At 39.5% G+C, this 19,054-nt stretch overlaps 1 protein-coding gene across 1 annotated transcript in view; it reads right to left on the bottom strand.

Moving 5' to 3' along the window:
- The window catches only part of GRIN3A (glutamate ionotropic receptor NMDA type subunit 3A), a 136,643-nt gene that overhangs the window by 11,879 nt on the left and 105,710 nt on the right, over window positions 1-19,054 (bottom strand). The window contains exons 5-6 of the mRNA XM_070935489.1: window positions 17,272-17,387; window positions 9,129-9,280 (exon numbers count right to left, since the gene is read on the bottom strand). Coding sequence (XP_070791590.1) covers window positions 9,129-9,280; window positions 17,272-17,387 — 268 coding nt within the window. The remainder of the gene's footprint in view (window positions 1-9,128; window positions 9,281-17,271; window positions 17,388-19,054) is intronic.

Genomic DNA, 19,054 nt, shown 5'->3' with positions numbered 1-19,054 from the left:
CTTCTACCCATTACTTCTTGGCCTGCCCTCTGGTGCTTTGGAGAATAAGTCAAACCCCTCTTCTCTAACAGCTCCTCACGTACTGGAAAACAGTTCTCATGTTCCCCTCTAATCCTTCTCTTTGATAGGCTAGAGGTTAGGCAGCCTGAGCTATGGAGATAAGATGAAGGCAGTATCGATAGAAACAGCTAATGAAGCAGCTCTGAGTTGCAATTAGAGGGATGTACAGATGAATCCCAGGAGAATTAACCCGTCAAATAGTACTTCTAGAAGTCAGCTGTTGCAAAAAGCTGGCAGAATGCTTCACAGAATTCCTGGCTTTATCTTATTTTATCCGACATGAGATAATTCCACACCAAATTATTCCCAAAAGTTTGTTTAAACCACCACTCCTCCTCCTCCTCCTCCTCCTCCTCCTCCTCCTCCTCCTCCTCCTCCTCCTCCTCCCATATCTGTCATTGGACATTGGCAATCATGTTGGCAATCCTATTTTTGTCAACAGTTGCATGAAAAAGTGCTGCTGAGTTTTGTCCAAACCAGTCCCTTAGGTTTTGAAGCCATGATGTTCTTCTTCTGTCTGGACCTCGTTTGCCTTCAATCTTTCCCTGGAAGATTAAGTGAAAGATGCCGTATTTTTCTGGGTGTCGCATCACATGTCCAAAATATTCTAACTCGCTTTTTAATGGCTTTGATGATTTCCCTTTGCTTTCCCAGGCGGCTTATCACCTCCTCATTTGTGATTCTGTTAACCCAGCTTATATGTAACAGTCTTCTGTAAATCTACATTTCAAATGCTTCTAGTTTCTTCAAGTGGTTTTCTGTCAGAGACCAACTCTCTACTCCATAGAGCAGGATAGAAAAGATGTAACATCTGACAAGCCTGATTTTCAGTCTTAGGCTTATGTTGTGACTGTAGAAGATCTTTTTCATTTTGAAGAATGCTGTTCGAGCTTTCTCTATCCTTGTCTTTACTTCACTGATCATGTCCCAGCTTTCATGTAAATTAAAACCGAGGAACGTGATCCTTTCAACTTTTTCTAGTGACATTCCTTCCAAATTTATCAGTGGTAAATTAATTGGTTGTTTGCTGATGACCATGATCTTTTTGAGGTGTTAAGCTTCAAGCCATATTTTTCAGATATTTCTGAGGCTCTCTTGATGAGCTGAAGAGCTTCATGCTTACTGGCAAGCAGAACTGTATCATCAGCATATCTTAAATTGTTGATCTGAACACCGTTTACTTTGAGGCCAGCATCAATGTTTTCCAGTGCTTCATCGAAAATTGACTCAGAGTAAAACATGCAGGACAAAAATGAGATTTGGATCAGAACTGGGAAAAGAGGGCTAAATCTTTCCCATTCCAGAAACCTCATCTGGAGACTTATCCAGTGGTGGGATTCAGCCAGTTCGAACCTATTCGGGAGAACTGGTTGTTAACTTTCTAAGCAGTTCGGAGAACCGGTTGTTGGAAGAAATCTTATTTTGTTTTTTTTCCCACTTTACAGGGCTAATCCTGTAAGGAAGGCAGGAAGGAAACATTCTGGTGTTGTTTCTAGCCTAATCTTTATTGCCCTGTTTACAGAAACTGCCTCTCTGGTTAACCCTTATTACATTGTAACAGCTAAGTCATTACAACGTGAGTGATATTAAGTTGACCACGCCCACATGGTCACATGACCACCGAGCCACCCCTACCCAGTGGTCATTAGGACAGAGAACCGGTTGTTAAATTATTTGAATCCCACCACTGAACTTATCCACAATATAGAGCTAAAGGGCTTGAATTTTCTCTATTTTAACTTAGTCCAAATATGCAAGGAAAACACTTTTTAGGTGACAAAGATAGGCTTCACTGAAGTAAATGGGAAGTAACACCAGCAGATGTAAATCAATAATACTTTTTTTTTTTTTTGCATTTTGTAAGCCTGATTTTGGATGTCTAATCCTGTTTGCTGGCTGTATAATGAAGTGTTGAGTGTTGAGAAAAGTTTTCAACTGAAGACTGTTCCTTTTATGTTAAGAAAAAGCAAATAAAATATGGCAGCTCTTTGATTAATTAAGTAATGTGCCTAATTACTCTTTTAGTTAGCAGAGGAGGAAAAATAATTAATCTGATGAATCTAATGACAAATCTCAGCAAATGAATAATAAATCAAAATATGGTGTCTACAATTTTTTCCTACAAGGATTACATCATAAACAATTTTTTTTCCTGATAAGAGGAATGTTTTCTTTTCAGATCAACCTCTTAATCTTTTCAGAGTACCTTCTTTTTCTATCCTTATGCATCTCAAAGTCTTGGCAGCAGCATTTTCTCTTTGACAACAGATTTAAAGAGAATTGTAAACACTGAATGCAAGAGCACAAAACACGCAGCTTTCAATTAGGTGTCTTTAATTGAATTCACATTGATGAAGCTCTTATACTTAGATGTTTTGATCGCTTTCCCCGAAATGTGTTTAGAATATTCTCCTTCCAGGGATGGAGGTGGAAATGGCTAGTTGTGCCTAGTCAGATGTGTCTGAAGTGTAACTTTCATTAGCCTTGACTACTGAGACCAATGGTCTGGGGTGCTGAGAATGAAAAGATGATGGATATTCAGCAATATCTGGACTAAAGTTTTGGTGATATCTAGGGCTACAGATTTATACTACATTCATAAAGGCAGGTATCAAAAAGAGCCAACAACTTGTTTGGCAAAACCCATGACCTGCGTCATAAACTATGATTGGCTTGAATCATTGTTTATGGAACAAAACAAACTTCAAAACAAGCAAAGTTATCATGGTTTTAAAAATACATTGCTAAATGGTACCAATGGATAGAAGTAAAAATGTCATGAGATAGATGTTAGGGAAGCATGTAGCATAGATATGTAAATAGCAAGCTAAATATAAATAAGGGAATATTAGATATAAGGTTAACAAATGCAAGATGCAGTATGATAAACCAAACTGATTATAGATGGATGAAATAGGATTTTGGAATTAATTAGAAGAATCTTTCCTGTGTGCAAATGCTTTTGTTTTGAATTTTCTTAAGAAAAACATGATAGGATCAAACTTTGAAGTTTGGAAGGAAATCAGAATGAATCAAAGTTTACCATTAAAAGAGAAGAACACTTAAATTTGATTTACTAATATATAATGAATTAAAATATTTTAACACTGGACATATTGTGGGATATTTTTGAATAAATTTTGAGAGTGACTACCTCTACAGATAGACTGTGCTTAAAATATGTTATGAAAGAAGGACAAGTTTAGCAGACAAGGCTGAGACTAACCTGAAAGTGGATTTTAAAATGACAGGCCTCAAGAATGGAAAAGTTTTGAAAAAGACACTATACTGGATATACAAAAAACAAACAACAACAACAACAACAACAAACAGCTGATATCTTAGTAATTAAAAGGAATAAACCAATAACAAACAAAAGTGTGACCTGGATAATTTTCCTATATTGGATTTACAAAAGAGGCTTGTTAAAGTTTTGAATGATTTTGTGAGAAGAGACAAAAAGAAAATGAAAAGAAATCAAGTTCTAGGATATTATTTGAAGAAATAAAGATGAAGATTTGTTAAAAACAAAAGGAAGGGTATAAGGTTGGTTTATTTGATCAAGCTAAAATATACATGATGTTATCTCTAGTAACCCTTAATAGCCTTCTGCTGACATCAGGACTGAAATGATGTGGCTTTAAAGATTAGTTTATGGATAGGAGATGGGATACGGGAAGCAGAGATCATTTATTGTATTTTAAGAGAAGATATAAAAGGTAAAAAAGGTAAAGGAATCTCTGTGGATTTTATTCTGCTAGTCATTGCTGACTATAAGGCAGAAGAGACGGTACTAGTTATTAAAATTATTTATACTTGTGATGAAGGGGCACGTAATTCATTTATATCAATAAGAATACTCATCGTTTTCTTTCTATTTTCTATTTCTATTTTCCTTTTTATTTTTTTCTTTTCTGCACTTTCTATTTTTCTTTTAATTTTTTAGTTTGTATTAGCTTTTAATCTTCAAAATTTTAATTGCTGTTCAAAAATAAAAAAGATACCTCTGATAAGAATTTCTAGAGATTGGAGGAGTCCATTTTATTGGATGGGCCTGACATATATCTGGATGTCTCGGCAGAAAATATAAGCGAATTGGGAGAGTAGAATTTTGTCTCTTCCAAAATTCCTAAGATGTTTAGTCCTTGGAAATGGTTAACATAATTCTTCATATCCTCCATGACTCCAAATCCACTTTCAGGAATTCTTGGAATGAGAAGCCAAGGCACCAAATACCAAACACCAAAGATACAATACTGGTATAGTTAGCTGAAGAACCCGTTACCCACTTGCCATTTCCCTCCTTTGATTCGAACATCTCCCCAACTTTTCTGGAAGCTTTCTGGAGGCTGACTATTATTTCCCAGTGGAACTGCATGACAATCAAGCCATTGGTGCATAATTAGAAGAGGCTGTTCTGGCAGACGAAAGCAGAACATTTTGCTAAGCGAGTTTGTGTTTTAAAAAAATACGAACAAAGAAAAAATCTTTAAGTAAGCAGAGAGAGGATTTCATCAGGGAATAAAGTGCAAAGTACTGCGGGCTGAAATATTGGTTATGGAGGAGGCCAAAAGAGTGATGAAAACCAGGAGATGGATATTTCATTGTTTAGCAAGGTCATCACAATCAATATTTTGCTTATAGATAAGGCCATGCCAGATCATTTGTCTTGTGTTGATATATCCTGCTGTGCAAGCCAGAAACTTTAATCAGAAAAGATCTTAAGGGAGGGGGAAAATCTTGTATATGGTATCACAAACACCACTGCGTACATTTTATAGAATGTACGCAGGGAAGAACATCCTTTTGAAAACCATCCTTTCAATCTTGAGAAATGGCAGATATTCACCACACAAGCACAGAGTGCAATTCCACTCTGCCTTCAACAGGTTTTGCCTTCAGGCCCCAGACAGAGACTGTGGGGTTTTATGAACCCAGTTATGCTGTTACAGTTTTAATTTTTGGTATTCCCTGGCCGGTTGTTTGCAGTTTGATTCTCCTTATCGTGTTATGTTGTTATATGCTGCCTGGAGTCATTTGATGATTAAATTGTCTTATAAATCCAATATAGAGGTAGACAAATAGATAGTGTCCCTGGAGCTTGCTTCTGATCACACTATCAACATTCATTAATGTGATTTGCTATTGAAATTCTGATTTGTTTCCATTGTACTCTGAAGGGGAGTTGCCTTTTTTTTTTTTATCCTGATCTCCCACCCATCTCAAAAGCATAACTCCTAAAGTTTGTTCAGGTGGCATGAAAGATTTACTTTTGCTTAAAAACAAAACAAAACAAGACAAAAATGGCTGTGTAAACGTACCTAGGTTTTGAATTCTGAATTGCACCGCACAATTCAGATTAATAGAGTTGGAAGGGACCTTGTAGGTCATCTAGTCCAACCCCCCACCCAAGCAGGAGATCCTACACCATTTCTGACAAATGGCAGTCCAATCTCTTCTTGAAAGCTTCCAGTGATGAAGCCCCCACAACCTCTGAAGGCAAGCTGTTCCATTGGTTGATTGTTCTCACTGTCAGAAAATTTCTCCTTATTTCTAGGCTGAATCTCTCCTTGATCAGTTTTATATAGTCACATATATTATTTTGACATTTACATAAAAATAACATTTTTTTTTCTTAAAGTTATGAAGATAAACAATTTATATCTTGTTAGATCAGAGAAATCATCTCAAGCAGCTTTCTGTTTCAGAGTCTGGGGCTGGACCTTACCACTGGTAGCTCATCAAAAGCTTTCCACTGAGATGTTTACTTAAAATTATTTAATATTGTTTTTTCACCATGCAAGGAATTTAACAAAAGAAGTATTTGGGGTGGAGCAAACAAAAACAACCAAACAACCAAACTGCATGAGAGGACTTTGGATAAAATCATTTAGATAAATTCACAGAAGCAACTTTGGTGACTTCAGAAGGTAATTTTCTCTCTCAACCCACCTCACAAAGTCATGGGGAGAAATGGGTGGCAAGAGTACTAGCCCTGAGTTGAATGGCAAACAAACAAATGAGCCCACTGTGTTTTTAACTAGTAGTTAAGTTTTTGAAATAGTTCTTGGCCAGACCCTGATTACACATTAGCAATCTGAAGCCTCCTGAGTCATATCTTCTTGATTTCAAGATCTCAAGACCACTTCAAACCATTCCACTTTGATCCAAATATAATCATTGTTTAACTTCTTATTAATTTTAGCCTCTTGGTGATAAATCATCGCTCATCAAACTGATTAAAGCTAATCAACTAAAAGTCTTAAAAATACTTAGAGCTGATTAGAAGTATACTTCCAATCTGCAGAGGTTTTTTTTAAAAATAAGTATTACAACAAAGTTTTCCAATGATGGGATTGCATGAGAGAGAAAAGGAAGGAGACGTCTCTTCAGCATCTTTAGCAATGACCAGTTTGTGTAATCTTTCAATGCTCAATATCTGATATCTCTCTTCCAGTAGGGATGAACTACACCTCTCTAGTTTGATCTTAAATGCTGCATCCTGAGTTTGCTTTTAAGGCAATTCTGACAGAGGCCAGCTTCTAAAGAAACATCTTTCCCCATCTTTGTTGCAGTGCTAGCAAAAAGAGTGTTTTCTTTTTCTTTTTAAAAGATTAATAGGCTGTCTGTTTTCAACCTTCAAGCTGCTTGTTATAGGAGAGAGAGAACTGAAGAGAAATTACATACTTCCTAAGCCAATGTTTTTCTGGCAAAATAAGAGTTATTCCTGTAAATGGGTATCCTATAAAAGACAAGAATTGCTTATCAATCCTTTTAACAGAATGTTATCCAGGACAACACTGTTTCCAAATATAAAGTACTGCTTAGATATTTTATAGAATCTAGTATTTGAGCATTTATACTTTTATTAAGACGCTGAAACCACATCTCGCTTTGAAACTGTGTTTCATAATGTGTTTCTTTAAGATTTTGTTGGCCTTCTCGCTTTTTAGCTTTCCCAGGCCATGCGAGCAGCTCACCCATGGAAGTAAATTAAGGTCTCCTTTAGATAAATAATTATAAAATGTGCTGGAAGGAGGGAGTTTCTTTGGCCATCCTCCCCCATAGCTTGTTGTCATTGCACTTGAGTGAAGATTAAAGAACTTAAATTTCATTAAACTGCTCGACTATCTCTTGTATCCCAGCTCAGAATGAACTTGGTAAGGAGTAAATCCGAACAGTACCAAGGAGATCACAGATCACAGTTGGCTGAGGACAGGAGCGCTACATTAAAAACTCGTGTCGTTTCTCAAAGAACAGTACATTTTGGACCACATTTTTGCTGGAGAACCTAAAACGCTACTGTCTTTCAATAGGCACATTAAAATCAATATGAAAGTCATGCTGTCTTGTTCTGCTTAAATTCTGTTTTTTTCCAAAACAATTTTGGCCCACTTATGTTCCTATGGATAGGTCCACAGTGTGCATATTTCTTGACCAAGAGCTGGATGTACAAATGACCCTCTGTGGACATCAGCATCCAGAAGTAGCAGTTTCTAAATAATCATAATGGTAAGATTACCAGGTAAATCATTATTAGGAGAGAGAATCAGTTCCTCAATCACTTCTTTTCCACTTTGCTAGTTTTTTGTGTCTGTTCATAATGCCAGTCAAGGAGATATGCCCTACATTTTGCCAAGCTAAAGCATAATGAGCTCAGGTTCATTCATTTTAGCATGCAGCTTCCCATAGTAACCAGGGTAGTGAGCACTTATAACTGAAATGGATGGGCTGTCAATTGCAGGAATCAATTAACAGACACATAAACAGGAGTCACAGCATTAAGGGCAGGGCAAGGAACAGTTTTACCCTCTTGTCTTTCATTAGAAACTATCACCTGGATGTTGTATTCGTGTTGGGGGAAAAAAGCTTTCCAAACTTTGACAATGAAAGATCATTTCCTCTGCTCTAGCTACTCATGGTCCTTCAAGACTGCTGTTTGATTGTATAAAAAAAATTCATGTCAAGAATGTTCATGCTGTCAAAACTATACATGGTATAAACTCTTGATGCAATGGCTCTGCTTATGAATGTGTATTCTAACACACACACACACACACACACACACACACACACACACTGACAGGGTTCCAAGTAACACCCCCAACGAAAAAAGACTCCAAGAAGTTCTTCAAAGTTCCATTTTATTAGAGATGTTGTAGGAAGTTAGCACCCACCCCTTTCCTGGAAGAGTGAAATATTTTAGGAAATATGAAAAAGGCAGAATATTATATTTCCCTGGATGAGAAATATGAGAAGCATATTTTACAGACAAAGCAGCTCCCACCTTCCTGCCCCCCACCCTTTGTCAATGGGCCATTAAGGCCTGGGCCAGTCTCTTCTACATAACAAAGATCTGCCTCCTTCAGGCAGAGCCACAGTAGGAATTGCCAAAGATGGGATTAGCCCTCTACACAATAGCAGCAGAAACTCACCACATGTGACCTGGGAAGCACATGTGACCATCAACCAGCAAGGCCCCCACCCCCTGGGAGTCTGACAACCAATCAGGAAACTCTTTCTGGGCCCCAAGAAATGCAGAGCCAGAGAGAGCATAAAAACCCGAAGATTTACTGTATCAGCCCCTTTTCTGTTCAGGAACTCAAGCCATGTGATCCTGTCCACCATTAAACCATCTTTCCAAGCAGTCTCCATGTTTCCAGTGTCTGTTTCCCCACTTGGAGCAGAACCCAGAAGGATGTTTCTTCCAACACACACACACACACACACACACACACACACACACACACACACACACAAACACAAACACAAACACACACACCCAGAAACAATTTATCTGTTAGGACTAAGGGATGTCAACATAGAAATGAATTCTACCAGAGGAAAGGGTTTGAGCAAGTGTACATAACCAAGAACAGGAATATGCATTAGGATAAAGGTATGTGAAAATGTACATAAACTTTTATGGAGACTTTAACAACAATGACCAACCAGAAAACATGGATGGAAGGAGATTGAAATAAATACACAGTTAAAAGAAATGAGAGACTCAAAGTGATGAATTTATCCATTCTGAGTGCTGGAAGGATCTAAGGAACATTTCTTACCTCAGTCACAGCAAAGCTTCTTTTCCCACACGGTACCACTTTGTACCACTTGTCATGCAAGACATCCATGAAGCCGTGGGATTTATATTGGCTGATGAGTTCAGAAATATTTGAGGTCAGGGGAGAGTTTGGAGGAAGGCCAATACCATAGCCTAACAAAAGAAGAACACCAGTATTTTTCTCATTAGTTGATTCTTGACCGTAATTGCCAAACAAGAATATCTAAAATTGTAGCTTTGGCTGATGGTCATTAAAATATGCATCGTAACTCCTATTCGATACTTGCTCCTTTAGCTCACTGAATAGTAAGAAATTAGCTTCTACTTCGGCTCATAGCAACAGCAAGTTTTACAGGAGTGAGAATTTTGCCTTCTCTGTGGGGAAAGTTCTGCTGTCAATGACACTATTAGCTGATATACAAATTACACACAAACAGCAGAATCTGACAGCCAGAGAGACTTACATATGAGTGAATCTGCAAATTAGGAGTCCCTACTTGACCTATAGACTTCTTCTGGCACTGTAAACCCACTTTGACTTGCTTGACGTTTTACTAGCTAGCAAAGAATTGGACATCTTCTCATACATCCCCTAGAAAATAGTACAGGATTATGAATTAAAAGCTTTTTCACATTTGCATTGTTTCCTTTTAAGTATATCCCACCTAGAGAGAAAAGGAATTGGTGTAATGGATTGGTAGGAATCCTTCTATACTTTGTAAGTCAGGGGTCCAATGTTGGAGCACCCACAACTTCTGGCGGAGTTGGTACCACTGTTCTTCTAACTGTCAGAAAATTTCTTCCTAGTTCTAGGTTGGTTCTTGCCTTGATTATTTTCTAACCATTGCTTCTTGTCCTGTCTTCAAGTGCTTTGGAGTTTCACTCTCTCTTCTATGTGGCCGCCCCTTAGATATTGGAAAAATGTTATCACTAGTTCTTTTTATTAAACTAGACATATGCAATTCCTGCAACCGTTCTTCATATGTTTTAGCCTTCAGTCCTTTAATCCTCTTTGTTGCTCTTCTCTGCAGTCTTTCTAGAGCCTTGATACCTTTTTTTATTTCGTGGCGACCCAAACTGGATCCAATATTCCAAGTGTGGTCTTGCCAAGGTTTTATCAAGTGGTACTAAAACTTCATGTGATCTTGATTCTATCCTTCTGTTAATGCAGCATAGGACTGTGTTGGCTTTTTTTGGCAGCTGCACTGATGGCTCATATTTAAGTGATTATCTACTAAGATCATGTATGTCATGATGGTTCCTCCATCTCATAAGTCATTCTAATTCCTCAGTCTGGTTAACTCAGTGGTGGTGTCATTCTACTCCCAGACATCTCCAGTCATCAGAATCATGCAGGCTGAGCATTTCTGGAATGTGTTTTGAGCCCACCAGATTCAGGAAGTCTGATTTAAACACTTCTTTCTTAGAAAGAAAAAAATTGAGCTCAGAAGCCCAATCTAATATTAAGTTATGATTTATGAAATTTATCCTTTGTATCTATTAAATTGAGTTTAAATGGAGCTTGAATATGCTTTTGGGTTCATGACTGCTCTAGAAACCCAAGTGATCTTTACAGTCCAAAGTGGCTACTATCAGGTTCAGTTCGTGTACCAGTTACACTTTTGCCTGAACTAAAGTATTCTACCCACTAGCAACATTTGCACAATGTGCTTTATATAAGACCACACCTAGAACACTGCATCCAGTTTTGGTCACCACCCTATAAAAAAGATGTAGAGACTCTAGAAAAAGTGCAGAGAAGAGCAACCAGGATGATTAGGGGACTGGAGACTAAAGCATATGAAGAACGGTTACAGGAACTGGGCATAGCTAGTCTAGTCTAGTGAAGATAAAAACCAGGGGAGACATGACAGCAGTGTTCCAATATTTAAGGGGTTGTGACAGAGAAGAAGGGGTCAAACTATTTTCCAAAGCACCTGAAAGCCAGACAAGGAATAATGGATGGAAACTGATCACGGAGAGATTCAACCTAGAAATAAGGAGAATTTTTCTGACAGTGAGAACAATCAACCAATGCAACAGCTTGCCTTCAGAAGTTGTGGGAGCTTCATCACTGGAAGCTTTCAAGAAGAGACTAGACTGCCATTTGTCAGAAATGGTGTAGGGTCTCCTGCTTGGGCAAGGGGTTGGACTAGATGATCTATAAGGTCCCTTTCAACTCTGTTAATCTGTTAATCTGTTAATCTGTTAATATGACTCTATCCTTCTGTTTGGTCCATAAACTACAGTTAGTCTAGAATGGAGCTTTGCAAGAAGCCCAAGTTAAATGGTCTCTGCTGGCCTCCCTCTTAAATTATAATAGATTATAGTCCCAGATTATAATATAATATTACATTAATGTCCACATCCCTCAGGTTTATCTGAAAGGGGCAGTAGAAGTTCAGAGATGGCTAGAAAGGAATATAACTTCCCACAGCATCCAGTAAAATGTCATTCTGGAGCATTGAGAAAGTCAAAATGGAACAACCTGATATGGGAGACAGAAGACAAAACTGATGAGCCTTACAGAAACCTAAACATCTGTCACTGAGTATCAGGCACTGATGCTAGACTTCCATACTTCCATTCCATTCCTCTTTATCATATGTTAGGCTATAGGTTGAAAGAAATTCAGGGTCTTTGATCTCTCATTTTATCATCCCTCAACATTTCTGAATGATTCACTTATTATAAAATCAGTATTTTTGGCTATGAGATTAATGGAAGTTTTGCCTTGATAAGGCTGCTTTTTATTATAAGATTTTATGCTTTTTTCTTCCCAATGGTCTTTCTGCTTACTTGTTGCGAGCCATTTTGAGAATTTTACATCAACACGCTCACATAATAAATATAGGAAAGGGAGGTTAATATCCACTGACCCATCTGGTATGACATTGGCATATGGAAGATGAAATGCAAAAAGAAGTAAATGATCGGAAGCAAGAATTAATAAAGTGAAACGAACTGTGTGTGAATGAAATAAAGAAAAAAGGGAAGGATGCATGATATCTCAATGAAGCTGGTCTGATTTTTATGGAATTTGGCTGATAAATACATTCAGGGAAGTGAATGTGGAGATTGTGAAGAAAGGGCTAAATATATATGTTAAAAATAGTAGAGTGATGTCATCTAGATGGTTGTGAATGCATATGAGGGTTGAAAAGAGCCATGATGGCATAGTGCTTAGAATGCAGTATTGCAGGCTAACTCTGCTGAGTGCCAGCAGTTCAATCCTAACCAGCTCAAAGTTGACTCAGATCCTTCCAAGGTCAGTAAAATGAGGACCCAGATTGTTGGGAGCAATATGCTGACTGTGTAAACCACTTTTGAGAGGGCTGTAAAGCACTACGAAGCAGTATATAAGTACTATTGCTATTATAGGTTGGTGATAGTCACATGTATGCCCCAATGAGGGCGAGTTATTGGCCTCCACGGAGAGGGCTCACAACTTGGGCGTCCTCCTGGATGTACGGCTGTCTTTAGAAGAGCATATGACGGCCGTGGCCAGGGGGGCTTTTCATCAGGTTCGCCTGATTCGCCAGTTGCGTCCCTTTCTGGATCGGGACTCCTTACGCACAGTCACTCAGGCACTTGTCACTTCCTGCCTGGACTACTGCAATGCTCTCTACATGGGGCTCCCCTTGAGGAGCACCCAGAGGCTCCAACTAGTGCAGAATGCGGCCGCGCGGGGGATTATGGGAGCGAGGGGGCGCTCCCATGTGACTCCTCTTCTGCGTGAGCTGCATTGGCTTCTGGTGGTCTTCCGGGTGGGCTTCAAGGTGCTGGTTACCACCTTTAAAGCGCTCCATGGCATAGGACCTGGGTATTTGCAGGACCGCCTTCTGCCGCCAATAGCCTCCCACCGGCCAGTATGCTTCTACAGAGAGGGACTCCTCAGAGTGCCGTCAGCCAGGCAGTGTTGGCTGGTGATCCCCAGGGGAAGGGCCTTCTCTGTGGCAGCACCTGCCCTCTGGAATGATTTGCCCCCGGAGATACGCATGATACCAGATCTCTGGGCTTTTCGCCGTGCCCTAAAAACTTTTCTTTTCCATCAAGCAGGGCTGGCGTAACCCCTCCCCCCTTTTGAGATGTTAGATTTTTAATTGTCTATGGGTTTTAATCTGGGCCAAAGTTGTGTAATTCTTTTAAAAATTTTAAATTTTGTATTGGAATGTTTTTTTATTTTTGGCTGTGCACCACCCTGAGTCCAGCAGGAGAAAGGCGGTATACAAATTTAATAAAATAAATAAATAAAATAAATGAATAGTAATAATGAGATAATGGAAAAAAACTGCAACATTCTGAATGAATATGATCTGAGGGAATTATTTTGTGAGGGAGATAAATAAATGGATCATAATGAGATGAGGGTACCCCCAAAAAAGATCCCGAATGGTTTAGAGACTTAAGAATAAATTAGAATGGTGATAGCTTGGGGAGTATCTATTTAGAAAAAAAAAAACACCTGTGATTTCAGCCTAAATCTTTTCATAATTACAAATGGGAAAAGAATGAATCAAAAAGCATGCTTGATTTGATTACTTGTGATCAAAGACAGAACTAATGAAGGATTCAAGGGTGATGAGAGCTTCTGAACATGGGACGAACCATTGTTTGCTAGCATTAAGAGTGCATCTTGGGGGAAAATGGAGATGGAAATAAAAGAAAGAAATGAGAAGGAAATGATCTAGATCTGTGATGGCGAACCTATGGCACGCGTGCCACAGGTGGCACGCGGAGCCATATTAGTGGGTACGCCAGCTCAGCTCTGGGGCGCATGCGCGCGCTGGCCAGCTGATTTTCGGGCCTTCTGGGCCCACCAGAAGTAGGGAAACAGGCTGTTTCCTGCCTCTGGAGGGCCTGGGGGTGGGGGTGGGGAAGGTCCGTTTATTTTTCTTACCTGGCTCCAGATCCTCTCTGTGTATCTGGCAAGGGCGAAAACAGCCTTTCCCACTTCCTTGGAGGCCCTACGGAGGCTCAAAGGGCCCATTTCCTCACTCCCGGTGGGACAGGAAGTGATGTTTTTTTCCTGTCCCCAGCCTCCAGAGACTCCTAGAGAGGCTCCTAGAGACTCCTAGAGAGGCTCCTAGAGACTCCTAGAGAGGTTCTGGAGGCTGGGGACAGGAAAAAAACATCACTTCCTGTCCCACCGGGAGTTGGGAAATGGGCCCTTTGAGCCTCCGTAGGGCCTCCAAGGGAGTGGGAAAGGCTGTTTTCACCCTTCCCAGATACACAGAGAGGATCTGGAGCCAGGTAAGAAAGAAAAACGGGCCTACCAGGCCATCATGTGCCAGGACCAGGGGGGGAGGGGGAGGGGGTTCCGCACACATGCTCATGGGCACATACGTGCATGACCCTCCCCCGCCCCCCCTCTCCTGGCACGCGATGGCAAAAAGGTTAGCCATCACTGATCTAGATTATTCTCCCAACAGGGAAAGGATTCAGGCTAGACACCAAGAGAAACTTTCTGAGTGGATCAAGTTACCACATGAACTGGTAAATTATTCTTTGATGGCGCTCCTTACACAGAAGTTGGATGGTCATTTGTAAGAGAAGCTTTAGCCTGCAGTGAGCAAGGAATAGCATTAAATGGTTTCTGAGATTTCTAACTTTATGATTCTGTGAAAAGAATTGTGTTACAGAGTTCTACAGAAATATGTGTGGTTACGTTAAGAATGAAAAGGAAGCTTGGTGAAAGGATGACGTGAAAGAGATTGTAGGGGACAAAAGAATCCACACAAGAGAACAATTGTTGCAAAATATAAAGATGAGAGAAACATATTGTATAACATATTCAGAGAGAGCAAAAAAGAGTTGCAAAGAAAGTAGACAAAGATAGAAAAATGATTTACATTTAAAAAAACAGCAAAATGCACAATATTTTGAGGGAAATTAATGTGATATATCATGGATACAAGAGAAGAGATAAAATGATTAGTAAATGATTGAATATTGAATGGCAAGTAAGAAGAGGGCTAACAACAGTCCATCAATTGTTTCATGCACTGTATTTATGGAGGGCTATTTAAATTTGCTTATTTGAAGTGATGTATAAGGAAAAACAAATGAACGAACGAACGAACGAACGAACGAACGAATGAATAAATGAATGAGTGAGTGAGTGAGTGAGTGAGTGAATGAATGAATGAATGAGTGAATGAATGAATGGAATGGAATGCTTGGGATCACATTGCATTGAGAATATGAATGTGCATGTACTTTTGCATACAGATGTTGCTGTGTGGTTGGCCTGAATTATTTGCATTGCCTAACAGAGAATTTAATGATGCAATGTGTGTAATGGCATGCTTTTGCCTATTGTGAGTTTGCTGTGACACAAGAAATATAAAAATAAGTTCAAGTGGAGATTGGTTATAAAAAAAACGCAATAAAACAAGAGGATATGGGATCAAGGGTGAATGGATGCTGAACATATGTGGACTAAACAAAAATAAAAGACCAGTATAAAAGAAACATATTGATGTGATTTGATGATACCTTGAGAATATATGAGGCATGAATCAGAAAAGAAATATAAAAAGGAAGAGTGAATGGGTCAAGAGGAAGATGCTCCAGTAGTTTTGGTATTGCACCCAAGGCGCCTATTATTGTTGGCATTTCAACTGAGAAAGAGAGCCTCAGGTTTACATCAGTTAAAAAGAAGATGCCTATTAAGTGAATACATTCCAAAGAGCTCTGCGATTTTGCCAATGGGGATTTCTAATTGCTTGTATAACCACATGCCAATTCATGACTATTAGTGAAGTCCACTAACTCCTTGCACAGAACTGGAAAAGACCAGGAGATCAGCAATTCCTGTACCATGTTTTGCATCTGAGAAATATGACATCGTTTTATATTAAGTGGTTCCCTTGTGTGTTTGTATATGCAAGAAATTACATTTAGTCAGCTTGGTTGGTTCACTCTAAGGGTTGTCTATTTGAACTAGGTAAGTGTTTTACAGAGTGGAACCAGTCATGCTGTAGAAAGTTAAAAGTCCATATTTGCCGGAAATAAGAACTGGGATATAAATCATGACATTATTCTTTGCTTGCCTCCAATTTGGCAACCACAAAAGTACTCCTAGGCCTGCCTGCCTGCCTGCCTGCCTGCCTGCCTGCCTGCCTGCCTTCTTTCTTTCCTTCCCTCCCTCCTTCCTTCCTTCCTTCCTTCCTTCCTTCCTTCCTTCCTTCCTTCCTTCCTCCCTCCCTCCCTCCCTCCCTCCTCCCTCCCTCCCTCCTTCTTTCTTTCCTCCCTCGCTCCTCCCTCCCTCCCTCCCTCCTCCCTTCCTCCTTCCTTCCTTCCTCCTCACATAACTCTGAAAAGCAGCAACCACTGAATCATTATGCAGACCACTGAACCTCAGTATTCTTAATGCTTCTTTCCTACCTTGTTATCCTACTGAACCAGAATAAATCACAGCATCATAAAAGGAAGCTTTGCCTTCTTCATGGATGGCTTTTCCCTACTCTGGTCAATTTTTTCTTTGATTATGGATATAATTTTGTATTTAAACATACCATGTTTCCCCAAAAATAAGACCCTGTCTTATATTTTTTTAAACCCCGAAATAAGTGCTTGGCCTTATTTTCAGGGAGGTCTTATTATTTTGGGGTGCATGGAGCAAGATGGGCCTCCTCTTGCTGTCTTACCTGATTTCCAGCTCTGCGTTTAAATATTTTCGGGGGGAGGCTTATTTTAGCACATGTGCTCAAAAGCCCGATTGGGCTTCTTATCAGGGGATGTATTATTTTCAGGGAAACAGGGTAGTAAGGTGCTTTGTGGGCCTGTTAGATGTAAAAGAAGGATAAACAGCTTGTGTGTTTTGTTTTGCTTTGAACCAAGAAGGGATTCCTAAGCAGTGAACGTCAAAAAGTAAGATTTAATTTGATTTTAATTTAAAATTGGAATTCAATTACTTGCTAGTATAAACAACATAGTATTAGTTAAATACAATTTTTATGATTACTCCTCGGCATTTTTATTCTTTGACATTCTGCGACACTAACAACTACAATTTGGACCCCTTCCAAGGTTTTCAGTGCTTGGGCATCTCCCCACTCCCCACCGCTATAAAGGATATGTATACAAATAAACAAATAAAATAGTCACATAAACCACAGTTTTAGAAAGTTGTTTCATACCTTCAATTGCAAATGGTTTTCCCACCGTCAAAAGTTTACAGTCCGCATCAATGGATACTTCATAATCCAGAAGGGCTTTGTCCATGATGAAGGCATCTAATTTCTCTGGATCCTGCCTAAAAAGGAAAATAGTCAACGAAGTGCAACAAACAAGCAGTGATTAAGTTTTATCCATTTCTACAAGGCTTGCTGTTTCCAGATGGAAATTCTAGATCTATTTTCCTTAATCCTAATAAAAATCAAAGCAAAATTTCATCCATGAGCCAATAAACATATGTAATCTGATGCTGGTGTCCTAGCCTGTCAACCAATTTACAGTATCTTTTTTTTTTTTAACTTGGTGAAATGAAACATATAAGCCTTTTAAAAGCTAATGGATACATTTCAGCTAGCAACATTATTTTAAAAGCAGCAATCAGATTTTTTTTTAAAAAAACAACAGTAATGTATTTTTTTTTTTTAAATCAACCTTTATCTGGTAATTTTTGAATAACAGCAAATTGATCTGTAAAACCTATGGAGCTTCAAAGGACCTTTGATGGACTGCAAAGTCTCCTCTGAGAATTTAGGTCAGATGACTTTCAGTCAACTTCGCTTGTTTATTCTGTTTTAACATCTACTTGCAACCCACACAGAGATGGGCTAAGTAAAGTTTTGATGTGTGAAACCATTCCTAGATTGGCTGTTTTATTTGCAATTCTTTTCCAAATCATTCCAAACAGGGATTTTTCCCCCTTTTGGATAGCAGCCATACACTGGGTTGAAATTGTCCACTGTAATTCCAAGATCCCTTTCCTGATCACTCACTGCTAGCTCTGATCCTATTAATGTATGGGTGGAGTTGAAACTCTTTTGGGACACTTTGTAATGCTATTGTACTCATTCTTCCAGCTGAAGGGATCATTTGGGAACTCTCTAGTTTGCTGAACATTCTGAGATCCAGCTGATCTCTTCACTAGTAGGACAGCTCCACTATAAAGTTCTGTCTTTCATGATTACATTTAAAAAAAAAAATTGGCACATGCAGTGGGAGGCACCCATAGGGGGCATCAAACATAAGCAGACGATTGTTGTGGTCTTCCAGCAACCTCTGGAGCTGGCAGTGGAGTCGGACAGTGAGGAGGCTGGGGAGGACCATGGGCCAGTCCTGGAGTCAGGGGAAGCCCTGGATGAGGGCTCTGTGTCAGAGGCAGAGATGGGGCCAGGGACATCTGGGAGTGATGCGCGGACTCCGGAGCCTCCAGAGGTGGATGGCAAAGAGGTAGAGGAACAGGAGGAGCCTGTTCCTAGTGCATGTATGCGAAGAGCTGCCAGAAGGCAAGAGCAGCTAAAGCAAAAAGGACAACTCGGGAGTTAGGCCCGGAGATGACTGGCCCCTCCCAGAAAGCTTAAAAGAGCAGCAACGGCTCTTGGGATCTTTGTAGGAAAGCAACGCTGCTACATTTATTTCTTGTCGGCGTCTCTTGCTTCTGAATTTTGTGGGGATTTGCCAAGAAAAGCCTTTGGCAGGGTGCCAAAGAAGACAAAGGTTGGTGATAAGGCCGAAGGACTATTTATGAAGAATTTGTTTTGGAATTAATTTGGACTAAACTGAGAATGAAGTAATTCTCAGCTGTTCTAATAAAATATGTTTGTTTAGGACTGATTGTGTCTGGTAATAACTACTTGGGCCTAGGTCACAACAATGATTAAAAAAAAACACTCTGCCATTGCAATGGAAACTCTAGTCCTTTTCGTTTATGAATTGTGATATTTCATGCACATATTAAAGAAGCAGGGTCCA

The sequence above is a fragment of the Pituophis catenifer genome, unplaced genomic scaffold (assembly GCF_029215685.1).
Source record: "Pituophis catenifer annectens isolate HBS135680 unplaced genomic scaffold, rPitCat1.0.hap2 SCAF_2, whole genome shotgun sequence".
NCBI lineage: Eukaryota > Metazoa > Chordata > Lepidosauria > Squamata > Colubridae > Pituophis > Pituophis catenifer.
This window is presented reverse-complemented; position numbering and strand designations above follow the sequence as displayed.